This window comes from Mobula birostris, chromosome 1 (genome assembly GCF_030028105.1).
Source record: "Mobula birostris isolate sMobBir1 chromosome 1, sMobBir1.hap1, whole genome shotgun sequence".
Classification (NCBI taxonomy): Eukaryota; Metazoa; Chordata; class Chondrichthyes; order Myliobatiformes; family Myliobatidae; genus Mobula; species Mobula birostris.
The window spans coordinates 174029218-174042881 of NC_092370.1; the positions used below are offsets into that span (position 1 = coordinate 174029218).

At 39.9% G+C, this 13664-nt stretch overlaps 1 protein-coding gene across 17 annotated transcripts in view; it reads left to right on the forward strand.

Annotated features, from left to right (window-relative positions):
- Positions 1 to 13664, forward strand: part of LOC140201702 (alpha-(1,6)-fucosyltransferase) — an 889182-nt gene that overhangs the window by 726207 nt on the left and 149311 nt on the right. For all 17 annotated transcript variants that reach the window (XM_072266344.1, XM_072266353.1, XM_072266324.1 and 14 more), the window contains one exon: positions 8375 to 8490. In XM_072266344.1, coding sequence (XP_072122445.1) covers positions 8375 to 8490 — 116 coding nt within the window. The remainder of the gene's footprint in view (positions 1 to 8374; positions 8491 to 13664) is intronic.

Sequence of the window (13664 nt, forward strand, 5' to 3'; positions counted from 1 at the left end):
TGAGGATGAACAGTAGAACATTGGAGGTACAACATTTTACTGTCTCCCTGTTTCTAATCACTAACCAATGGTAGAAGTGTGAATGTACACACATTAAAAAAGCAAGGGCTCAGACATGACAGTGATGTGCCTTGAGGTGTTACATTGTGCAGGTTCACACAAGAAGAATCAGAAGGGAACTGATCCATTTGGATTTGTTATTTGCCTTTTAATTTGAGTGCTCCTTGAAATTTTTTATTTGCATGGTTACCCAGTCTCCTCTCCTGACTTGGTACAAGAGTGTCTTGTTTCCACGATATGCTCCCAAACAATCTGGCAGTATGAGCTGCTGGTTTATTTTTCATTCCCCAGAATGGATAAGAACTCTCATCTTCTGAAGCTGCGGATAATGTAGAGGTGCCAGTTTGCAGGCACACACAGCTTGAAATCAGCAATTGTAAGCTAAACCAAGAAATGGCACTTTGAGAGTAAGGTTTCCTCTTGGACTAATAAAATTTGATTAGAAGTCTGATAGAGTTACAAGCAAGAGTGCCCTGGTAGGAGATTAGTTATCATTTAATGGCTTGGAGCTCATTTAAAGTTTGGAAATGAATAAGCTTTAATGACTGTTCAAAACTGCAGTACTTTATTTCAGGATTAGGTGAACAACTTCCAAATGAGTAAAAGCCATCCAATGTTTAACTCATGAATGTGGCTAATGAGTCATACTTTACTGAATTATTTATATGGTTCTTGGGCATTTACTGCATAACTTTCAAAACTGATGATCTGAGTGAACTTTATTGTTGCACATTAAAAAGAAAATTTGGGCCCTTTGATGAAGATAAGACAGATTTATTTGGACTGTTCATTTCTAGCAGTTTCCTATCAACCAGAATTAGGTTTATGATCACTAGCATATGTTTTGTGGCATCAAGGCAGTGCTATGTTACAAAAATAAATACTGCAAAGGATGAATAAAGAGCTAATGTTTAATAAAGGACTCTTCATAACTTTGGTAGAGAGGAAGAAGCTGTTCCTATTGAGTGAGGGTGTTCAGCACTCCAATGGCGTTAATGAGAAGGGTGCATGTCCCGGATGCAGTGATGGATGCCACTTTCTTCAGGCACCACCTCTTGAAGATGTCTTGATGGTGGGGAGGGTTGAGCCCATGATGGAGCCGACTGAATCTATAATCTCTGCAGCCTCTTTCAATCTTGTGCATCGGTGTTCTATACCAGGTGGACTTAAAATTCTCTCACATTTTAATGGATATTTATTTCAGAAAATTTTGTCACTGAATTTGAAAAAGAATTAGAATTGAAGGTTAAGGAAGTTCTGTCTCCTTATTTGTTACTGCATATTTTCAACTGTTACTCTTCTCAATGTAAGTGAAGTTTCAGATTAACCAATAATTTTATGATTGTTAAGCAACGATAATTATTTAAAAAATAATTCTATGGACATCTGATACCAAGGTAGAAATTTGATCAAGCAAAACCAAAAGGAATCAGAATTTATAGTCTGCTCTAAATATCTGACAGAAATACGCACAAGGTGTATGTTCGTGGTCTTCTGTTGCTGGTAACCCATCAACTTTAAGGTTCAATGTGTTATTCATCCAGAGATGCTCTTCAGCACACCATTGTTGTAACACATGGTATTTGAGTTGCTCTCTCCTTTCTGCCAGCATGAACCAGTCTAGCCATTTTCTTCAGACCTCTCTCATTCACATGGTGTTTTTACCCACAGAACTGCTGCTTACTGGAATTTTTTGTTTTTGTTCTTCACACCATTCTCTATAAACTCCAGCGCCTGTTGTGTGTGAAAATACCAGGAGATCAGCAGTTTCTGAGATACTCAAACCACCATATCTGTCACCAACAATGGTTCCACAGTCAAGGTCACTTAGATCACATTTCTTCCCCATTGTCATGTCATGTTTGGTCAAAACACCAACTGAATCTCTTGACCATGATTGGCTGATTAGATACTTGCACTAATGAGCAGGTGTACCTAATACAGTCACTACTAAGTGTATATATTGTATGTTATTTAATATGCTTAATTTTTATTGATAATGAAATTGTGCACAAGTATATTATTATACCTTAGTGGATACAGGCTACAAAAAAAAAACATTGAGTGAGTTTCTTCTGTGTACTTCAGTCTCTATTCACATCCCAATACCTGCTGCTTGGGAGAATAATTGGATGCTGTAAGGTATCTTTGATATAAGTAGGTAGTATGCAGGCGAACTAAGGTTGAAAGAGAATAGGTACAATGAAATGGATGGAGGATGGGCTTCAGAGTCAGCTTCAACTTGTTATTCTGAAACTAAATACCATTTATGGTTTTGTGGAAGCAAACTATGGAATCAGACTTCTAGATGGTTTACCTTAATTCACACAGACTTGTAATCTTAACAATGGGATGAAAGTTAACATTGATGATGAGGAATAGATTGGCTGCCATTGAAAGTACAGGAGAGTAGACTATGTCACAGAGAATCAGGTAACGAGGGAATCAGCAAAGACTGCTGCTGTCATTTAGCTATGTTGACCAGGATTCAATTCTGACTCATCTCTGCATGTATCAGTCTTGCATGAGTTGATGATATATATATGATAACTAAGAGTAACATTTTCCAGCAACTTTTCATTGCCTTGTTCTTTTATCAGTCTCCATACTTCAAAGGGATGTAAATTTCAATGCAAAAGAATCAAGTCAGCAAGAAGTGGCATATTTAAAATGTGAGCACTTGCTGACAGCTTGCTTCAGAAGTATGCTTGACCACCCCTGTTTAATAAGAGATAGCATCGATTTATTAAGTCTGGAATAAAGTCAATGTAATATGTCAATGTAATCTATTCTCTTCCACATGCCATCAACTCTTCACCAGTGCCACTCATCACATGCTTGCCAGTGTAAATTTTGAAACATGGCACCTACAAACTGCAAACATATTGGTCTTCCTTCTCTCTTCCTGCTATCTATTTTCTTTTCCCTTGAGCAATATTTCACATTTTGTCACTCCACGTTTGCAGCTTCAAGTCTCTTACCTGTCCTTGTGTGCTGAAGTGTGCAATTTATTAACAGAAACAATGATCCTGATGTTCATTGGGAAGCTACAGAGAGTTCAATGCAGAGGGTTGAGGAACCCCAAAAGCCCAATGATGTAGAGTTTCTGCTACGTTTAACAACAGGATGTTTCTATCATTGTTAGCTACTTCTCTAACTTGCAGGAGGTACATTAAGAGTATGCTACTGAACTTGATGATCCTTGTGAAATCTCTGCAGCCAGCATCATATCAGGATTGGGACCTACTGCTTTAGACAAGCTGGATTCAAATAGATATTTCCCTGCCCTTGAAGGTCAGTGAAAGGCCAGGCAGCCTACGGTCCCAGAAATATCAAGTTATGTAGACAAGTAGTTAGGGCCAAATTCTCCCACTCTCTCTATCTTCCCACCTTTGCCCCTTCTGCCTTGTGCCCCCTTCCTTCACCCTCCCTCTCTCATTCATCTCACCTCTCACCCCCCCCACCCCACCCCACCCCACCATACAGAGATAATTGCACTTTAGTCATTTGTCATCTTCATTTGCTCTCTGTTCTCCAAAATAGTTTCATTGAGATTGTTCAAGTATCAAGGATTGTTGGCAATCCTTGAGCCCACCTGGAGGTGGAGGTTCTTGTTTTCTTGGATCATGAATGTGTAGAAGATTGTTTCAACCAACACAGTGATGTCTGGTTGATTAATCATCTCTATTGATGCATAAAGGGATGGGAGGAAACAACAGTCAATGGTTGAATAGTGGATGGCAAAGGTTTAATGTTTCACATGTATTTTGATTGTCAGGGAATAACTTTTCATCAAAGATTGATTGGATGTTCAAGGATTTATAATTGAAAACATGTCCAGGGCTATAGAGATGAATACGTTAGAGCGATTCTGCTACATTCAGCTGTTCTTTCATTGAAACCTACTGTCTCCAAAACATATCACGATGAATCCGTGAAAGAATTTTCTATTTGATTCCTTTAGCTCTGCCTTGAAGAATATTTCAACTGTAATATGTCTGAGAGTATGAAATCCTGAAATTGCATTTTATCAATAGTTTTCTTTTAAATTTTAGCTTGAGCTTGCATGTGATTTAAAGCCAGTCTTTTTTTTCTCTTACACACTATGCACACGTGCAATGCTGTTTAATGGTGCTGTGAAAGGCACGGCTCAAATGAGATAGGTAGATGAACTAAATATTGTGGGAGGTTTTCATTCATACATTATCCATATGTGAAATCAGCATGGGATGCAGACAGATAATGGTTTTGTAATAGTCTATTATAATATTTGTTGTGTGGAATGCATTGATTCTGGCATTTGCATTTCTGATCTCATTTTTATTTTATTTTTGAAAAGACATTAGAATTATTTTGTTTGATTATTTTTTAGATTTGTTTATTAATACGGTAAAGTATTTTTTTGCCCTGAAGAAGGTTGCTATTAAGTAACAACTTCTGTTGTTTTACATTTACAATTTGCTTCACCATAATTGAAGCAGTACCTTTGCAATGTTTGCGCAAAACCTCTCAATGGGCCCTGGGAAATATGAGAATTGTGCCACGGAAAAAGAGCTGCCAGTGTATTACATTAGATTTTGGCTGTTCACTTTGTGAAGCAAGACTCAAATACATACCAATAAGACTACAACCTTTGATATATTCTGGCCATAAGAGTTCCATATACAAGTTGGTAGTGTCCAATCAAACTGACTGAGCATTAGTCCAGAATGATCACTGTTTCATCACGAGATTGCAGTTTCATCAGGTTAAGCTCAGGAGGGTTCTTTATGATTGCATCTATGCAATGCTTGCAATCACAAGGAAAGTGCACCTGTGTCTACTTTGATAGGAGGTTAAGGAGGTTCAGTTTGACACCAAACACCCTTAACAAGTTTCAACAGATGTATAATATTGAAACTATCCTGACTGGTTGTGTCATGGTCTGGCTCAGCAATTCGAATGCATAGGAACATAAGACTCTGCAGAAAGTAGTGCACTGTGCCCAATATATCACAGGTATATCCCCTCCATCCGTAGTACCTACAGGAGGCACTGCCTCAAAAGGAAACATCTACCAACAAAGATTCTCATCATTCAGGCCATGCCACCTTTAAGCAACCACCATTTGGGCAGGAGGTGCAGAAGCTTGAAGCCCCACACCACCAGGTTCAAGGGCAGCTACTTTCCTTTTACCATTTGGTTCATGAACTAACTGGCACAATCCTAATTTAGCAAAGCTCTGACCATAAAAATGGACTCTTTTGTTCCAATTGTATTCTTTCTTATAAAAATTGTGTATAATTTATGTTCAATTTTTGTTTTCCTTGTGAATGCTATTTATGTGATGCTATAAGCCTGTGATGCTGCTGCAAATAAGTTTTTCATTATACCGGCGCAGACATGTACCTCGTGCACATGACAATAAACTCCACTTGGACTTTGAGTGAAACGGGGAAGGGATCGTGTTGAAATTCATTTGAAGTTGGTCTGAGGCATACTTGCCAAAATAGAGAGTGGTTTTACATTTGGCTGTGCTGCATGTGCTACATGTATTGGCTTAGATGTGTATTATCTGAACTAAAGCACCGTTCCCCCTCTGGAAGATCGGGAGGACAAAAGTGGTAGCTTGTTCAAAACTGGCTTCATATTTGAGTTGCCAGTGTGTGATTCCTTCATTTAAAACATAATGAGCAGGAATGAAATGCAACAACCAGATGAAGAATTAACTTGTATGCTATACTACTCTTGGTTTATCATACACATATTGTACCATCACTTCCCATGTGTATTTGACAAACATTAGTTTTTGTCCTACTGATAGTGAAAGTGATCAGAATTTTTGCCATGTTCTGATTAGAACATGATAATCAAATACTTCTAAATCTTGTTTAATCTGCAGTTCTCTTGCTCTTTCTCAAAGCTGATCAGCTCCTTGTTTTGTTTTCCCACCCAACTGAACCCACCATCAGATTACACAATGATCTAACTCCAAATGAGGTTAAGGCTGCTTCCAGCAATGATTGGCCATGTCCAATGTCACTTGCTGTATAAAATGTGAAAGATTAATCTATTCTCAGGGAACCTGTGTGCATTATGAAAACTTGTTGACATTCTCCAAATACTTTGTAATAACTCTTTTAACCATGGTATTCCATTTGTAAATTCTGAGGTAGAGGTGATTAGTTTATTTATGAATAAATAATCAGGTGAACATTTAGTGATTGTGTTACTTTATAGCTTTTGTGTAGACCTATAGTACAATGCAAGAATCTTAGGCACATATATATAGCTAGGGTGCCTAAGATTTTTGCACGATACTGTATTTGTCAACATGGAGCAGAGAGCGAGGTTTTTAAATCTGGCAGGAGCGAAGTATGTTGGGAATGGTGAGGAAGGGGTATGGGACAGATGGCAGAGAAGGAGTGCCAGAGGTGGGGTGGGGAGGGATGTTGTACGGGTGCAGACACACCAGGCAAAGTCATTTGATTCCAAATAATTAGTTTATTGATCATTGTAAAATGTATTCCTGCTGCCTCCACACCCTCCCCTATTCCTTCTCCTTTTACCAACCATGTTGCAAACTGAGGAAAAAAGACAAACAGGAAACTAGAAAGTCAGTTTCAGCTTGCTGAAAGATTAACGGCTTTGATTTTGTGATCAATAGCAAAGTGATGGCCCTTACTTTTATATTAGAGGAAGGCTGACCACACAGATGTAGTGATGCAGCAGGGACTTCCCCATTCACAAAATTCACAATTTTTTGATAAAGTATTTTGTTTACATAATACATTTGAAATTATCTGCAAAAGTACGTAAATGGCATTTGTTATCATGCCACCACTTAATATGTGTGTGCCTTGCTTAAAGTAAACACAAAGTTAGACCTGCATTTCAGCCTCCCGTCTTTTCCTTTCAATTAGTTTAACATTTTAGAGTTTTAAAACATAACAGAAAGGTCTTGGTTTATTGGCTATTATTTTCACCTATACCCGAATACAATGAAAAGCTTTTGCTTGTGTGCTATCCACACAGATCATGCCATACATAATTACATCAAGGTAGTAAAAAGACAAATACTGGAGAATATAACATTTGAATTGCAAAGACAGTGCAGTGCATGTAGACAAGCAAAGTGCAAGAGCCATAATGAGGTAGGTTGGGAGACCAGAGTTTAAGAGTCTGGTAACAGCGGGACAGAAGTTGCCCTTGAGTCTGGTGGTATGTGCTTTTGTATCTTCTGCCTGATGGGAAGGGGGTGTAGAATGACTGGGATGGGCGGCGTTTTTGATGATGTTGGCTACTTTCCCAAAGCAGCGGGTAGTGTAGACAGGGTGAATGGAGAGGAGACTGGTTTGCATGTTGGATTGCATAGCACACCACTCTGTATTTTCTTGCGGCCTGGGGCAGAGCATTTGCCATACTAAGTTGAGATGTATGATGTCCAGCTGCTGTGATATCCACACGGAGGCTTAGCACCAAGTCAGACTGAAGATTCCTCGCAAAGGAACAAGCAAATAGTAAGGCAGTCTTGTTTTTAATCAGCCTCATAAGCATCTGGAATTAAAGTGGGATCTGAAATATAACAAGCTTAACATATTGTCTATCATAAATATCATAAAATCTCTCTTTGTATTAAAATTAATGGAATTAGTTGAAACTCAAACAATGAAAAATGTGTACTTATAGAGTGAGACTCTGTGACCAGTAATTATACAATGAAATTCATCAGTTGCAACTCATTCAGCAAAGATTAACATGTTAAGGGTTTTTAATAGCATGATTAGTTCCTCAATAAGTGAAAATAATTCACTGAATTCTGATTACCCAGGAGAAGACAGCAGCAGCAGCAGCATACTGTGGTGAAGCAGATAATACTGATAACAACTTAAGGATTTCTGCATTTAACTGCAAGTGTGCGTGCTCCATAAATTGCTGTCAGGTTTTGAGGGTTGGTCGCTCACTGCACTGATTGTAAGTTCCAGCTCCTATTTTCCTTCCCTGAACAGGTCTCATACATGAACCAAGTGCTTGTCATGAGTGATAATTTCTACAGCAGTGCATTCAGGAATAAAAATCAGAAAAATGAAACTTACTGCCAGTCTCTGACTTCTGAGCAGATAAGTCCAACATGCTTACCCTGCCCTACAGGCAGCACTGATTATTTTTCTCATATTGGAAGGTTATCATTTTGTACCAGTGTTTCTGCCCAGGAGTTGTTCATCCAAGTAATTTATTCTGATTCCATTAGCTTAAGAACATCCCATGTGTGGAATTCCAATATGCAAATGAACAGAGACTGCATATTTTATTTACCCAATCTTTCTCTATTCAGGATTCCTGAAGGTCCCATTGACCAGCTACCAGCTGCTGGAAGAGTGCATGCATTAGAAGAACAACTACTAAAGGCCAAAGAGCAGATTGAAATCTACAAGAAACGTGTAGGCAATGGTAAGTGACTATCCTGTTCCACTGATTGGGTCCATTGTCAGGAATCCTGGTTTCCCTTTGCAGCAATTGAAATTGCTAAATGATCTCCATTTTAAAATAATGTGCAGCTGCAGTGATATCAGGAAGAAAGTTGACATTCAATGAACAAGTTGTGTGACCAGGAAAATGGCATATGGAATTTAATCCAGAGAATTTAGCTAATGTATTCTGGGAGAGCGGACAGGACAAAGAAATGCCAAATAAATGGTTAAAATGCATGGTGTTGAGGAACAGAAAGACATTGAAGTGCATATTCGCAAATGCTCGAATGTAACAGGACAGATTGATCAGCTGTCTTTAAAGGCTGGTTTAATTAGCTAAGGCATGACTACAAAAAGCAAGGAGGTTATATTCACTCTGTGTAAAACATTGTCAGAACCATGCCCAGTCCTGCTCACTATGTTTTTGGAAGATATGATAGTGAGGTTTCAGGAGTCACAAGGATGGCTGCCAAGAGTAGTAAGTTTTCATAATGATGGAAGACTGGTCTGGGCTGTGGTTATTTTCTTTGCAACAGAGTAGGTTGAGGGCAGAGATAATGAAAATCCCCATGGGCTGGTGAAGAGAGAAGACCTATTTCCCTTATAAGACAGGTTCAAAACTGGGAGACATAGATTTAATGTAATTGATAAAGGATTAAGAGGACAGCTGAGGAAAAGTTTTCTCACGGAGAATTCTTGGGTCTGAGCAGGTGTTAAAAGGAAGCTCTGATCCAGCTTTAAACTGTGCTCAGCTGATCACTAATTGCGCTATAATCTACAAGAATTTGACTATAGAGATTTTTTTAGTTGGCACTGTCTCAATAATTGAAGTTCTACTGTGGTTCTGTGATTACTTGATAATGTATTGACCCACAGAAAGACTGTTGACAGAGTACAAACTAAGGAACTTTGTTTCTTAGGAATCCTGCGATTGGATTATCCTGCTATAATAAGTATTCTATTATTGCCTCACTTAGTAAGTTTCAGCTTCTTTCATGGTAAAACTGAAGCAGTCCTTTCATATTATGTAATGATTTAGATGAATAGCTTGTGGTGTACTCTGTAACAAAATTAGAAGTGAAAATGGTATTTTGGTTCTCATTGGGATGTTGATTTTAATTGCTTGGGTCTGACTTGCACATCATTCAAGAATATTGCTAAAGAAAAGATTTACTTAATGTTAGTGTCTAACCCTCTGAGCATCCATTTATCTGACTGCATCTTAAACATTCAGTGTGGGTGGAAAAAGAACATTCTGTGAAATTGCACATTGATTTGCTGGTGCACCCAGACGGCAACTCAAAGGCATGTCTTTAATCAGCCACACTTGTCTCCATTTTAAGTATCCTGCCCACACCTTTAAGGTAAGCTCCGCTACATGAAGAGGATGGCTGCATTGTATAATTTACTAGACATGCTGTAGACTTTTGAGTTATAGCTTCTTGCCGTCTAGATGTTGGTGCTTCCCTCACTTCCATAATGCCTGGCAAAGACCTTGATATACATTTCCCAGTGGGGACAGTATTTGTAACAGGGTGAATTACGTTCTCAAAGTTTAAAATTGAGTTATGAATTACTTAAAGGCTAACAATAAGCATAACAAAACATTTTGTCTGCTTGTCAACCTACATAAGCGTAGAACTTGTTGAGGGAGGGACTACCTATGACGATCACATTAACACCAATAAATATGTAAGATCTGCTCATAATCTTTGACCAAGAACATATCAACCTTTGCTTTAATTAGACTCAATGACGTGGCTGCCACAGCCATCCGTGACAATGATGTCCCTCTATCCTGACTCTTTCCCCTTTTGTCCTGACTCATCCTCTATAGGAAACATCCTCTTCACATCCACTCTATATAGGTCTTTCAATATTCAATAGATTTAAGTGAGAACCCTCGCCCCCCCCCCCCATTCTTCAAACTCCAGCAAGTACAGGCTCAGAGCTTTCATTCCCTGAATCATTCTCGTGCAACTCCTCTGGACCCTCTCCAATACCAGCACATTTTTTCTGAAATAGGGGGCCCAAAACAGCTCGCAATACTCCAAGTGTTATCTGGCCAATGCCTTATAAAATCTCAGCATTTCATCCTAGTTCTTATATTCCAGTGCTCTCAAAATGAATGCTAACATTGCATTTGCCATCCTTATCACAGACTCAAGCTGCAAGTTAACCTCTAAGGAACCCTGCGCAAGGACTGCCAAGTCACTTTGCACCTCTGATTTTTTGAATTTTCTCTCCGGTTATAACACAGTCTGTGCCTCTATACCTTCTACCAAAGTGCATGACCATACACTTCCCTACACTATATTCCACTTGCCACTTCTTTGCCATTTCTCATAATCTGTCCAAGTCCTTCGGCAGACTTCCTGCTTCCTCATACTATCTGGCCTTCCACCTATCTTTGTAACACCTGCAAATTTGGCCACAAAGCCATCAATTTTGTTATCTAAATCGTTGACGGATACCATGAAAGGAAGAGATCCCAATACCAAGCCCTTCTGAAAGCCACTGGTTATGACAACCACCCAGAATAGATCCCCTTTATTCCAACTCTTTGCCAGCTGTCAGTCAGCCAAACCTTTCTTCATGTTAGTGTATTTCCTGTAATATCATGAGCTCATATCTTGTTAAGCAACCTCATGTGTGGCACATTGTCAAAGGCCTTCTGAAAATCCAAATAAAGGACATACACTGACTCTCCTTTGTCTATCCTGCCTCAAAGAACTCCAATTGATTTGTCAGGGAAGATTTCCCCATAGGGAAGCCATGCTGACTTTGGCCTACGTGTGCTTCCAAGTACTCATCCTTAATAATGGACTCCAACATCTTCCCAACCACTGAACTCAGGCCAACTAGCCTATAATTTTCTTTCTTCTGCCTCCCTCTCTTCTTAAAGAATGGGGTGACGTTTGCAATTTTCCAGTCCTCTGGAACCATGCCAGGATCTAGTGTTACGAACTGTAACATTTTAGAAACAAACCAGCAGCAAGAGATTTCACACTGAGTCGGGTTTTAATGTTAAAACCACTCGCTTTATTAGTATCTACTTATAATATAGTAACTCAATCAAGATTAACAAAAGTTTACAGTGTTAGGTGTAACTCTCAGACTATTGAGCTTGGGGGAACAAGGCTTAGAGTCTTGAGATGGTAAAGTAGGAAAGTTCAGTAATCCACGAGATAAATAATGGGAGAGAGAGATATTTATAATCCACGTAATGGAGAGAGAAGGTAAATATGAAGTATTCCACAGGTTCCACGCTGGTAAAACGAGATAACAGTCACCGTAGATCTTGTCCGTTGTGTCGTTCCAAATCCACATACAAATTATCACCAAAAGTGACCCGTCACAGGAATATCATCTTCCAATGGTTACCACACAACATACCCAGGCAAGGGCTACACAAGTGGTCCACAAGATATCCCCAAAATCGACTCCTGTGGATCATACAAAGTGACATTCACACGTTCGTTGTGCACCGTGTGCCGATGTTTAACCCACTCTTGTGGATAGGAGAGTTCCAAGCCTCAGCTGCGACAAGCTGGAGCTACCAGCTTGCTCTGTGTGTGTGTGTGTGTGTGTGTGTGTGTGTCCCCTCCTCCCCCTCCTCCCCCTCCTCCCCCTCCTCCCCCTCCTCCCCCTCCTCCCCCTCCTCCCCCTCCTCCCCCTCCTCCCCCTCCTCCCCCTCCTCCCCCTCCTCCCCCTCCTCCCCCTCCTCCCCCTCCTCCCCCTCCTCCCCCTCCTCCCCCTCCTCCCCCTCCTCCCCCTCCTCCCCCTCCTCCCCCTCCTCCCCCTCCTCCCCCTCTCCATGACTGACGTCATTGTCCCGCCTCACTTAGGCGCTTAAAGCGACAGTCCACAGTAAACAAAATCTGTGGGTTTGTAACACTCGTAATTCTTGAGAGATCATTACTAATGTTTTCATAATCTCTTCAGCTACTTCTTTCAGAACCAGAGGGTGTAGTCCATCTGGTCCAGGCAAGTTATCTCCCTCAGACTTTTCAGCTTCGCATGCACTTTCTCCCTAGTAATAGTAACTACACTCACTTCTACCCCCGATACCCTTGAATTACTGGTATTCTGTTAGTGCCTTCCACAGTGAAGACTGACACAAAATGCTTATTAAGTTTGTCCATCATTTCTTTGCTCCCTATTACCAATTCTCCTGCATGATTTTTCAGCGGTCCAATATCATATCCACTATCGCCTCTTTAACTCTTTCTACTGTATATCTGAATATTTTTTCAGATTTCTGCCCTGTGTTTTCCAAGATTAAGCAATCTTAAAAATGATTCTTCTGTATAGTTCAAATTTCAAGTGATTTTAATCTAAATTTTATGTGAATATAGGACATATGCAGAATAGTACAGCCTTTCAATCTGTTTTGTCAATCTTTTAACATACGCTAACATCAATCAGGGAAGCCTTGCTTCCCTCTCGCATAGCCCTCCAATTTTCTTTCATCCATGTGCCTATCTACAAGTTCCTTAAATCTCCCTAATATATCTGCCTCTACAACCACCAGTGGGAGTGCATTCCACACATTCCATTCTCTGTGTGTTTGAAAAAACGCCTACCTCTAATATCTTCCTGTACTTTCCTCTAAATACCTTTAAATTATGCCCTCTCTTATTCATCATTTCTACTCGGGGGGGGGGGGAGGTACTAGTTGACCACTTTATCTATGCTTCTTAACATCTTGTACACCTCTATCAAGTCACCTCTCATCCTCTAGCTTACTTAACCTTCCCACACAAGACACGTTCTCTAATCTAGGAAGCATCCTGATAAATCTCCTCTGCACCCTCTCTAAAGCTTCCACATCCTTCCTATAATGTAGCAGCAGAGCTAAACACAATACTTCAAGTGTGGTCTAACCAAATTTTTGTGGAGCTTCAACATTATCTTGCAGCTCTTGAATCCAATTCCCTGACTAATAAAGGCCAATGTCTTCTTCAACTTGTTCAGCAGCTTTGACACATCTGTAGACATGAACCCCAAGATCCCTCTGTTCCACACTACTAAGATTCCTGCCATTAACCCTGTACTCTGTCTTCAAGTTCAACCTTCCAAAGTGTATCACTTCACACTTTTCCAGATTAAACTCCACCTGCCCAGCTCTGCATCCTGTCAATGTCCTGTTGT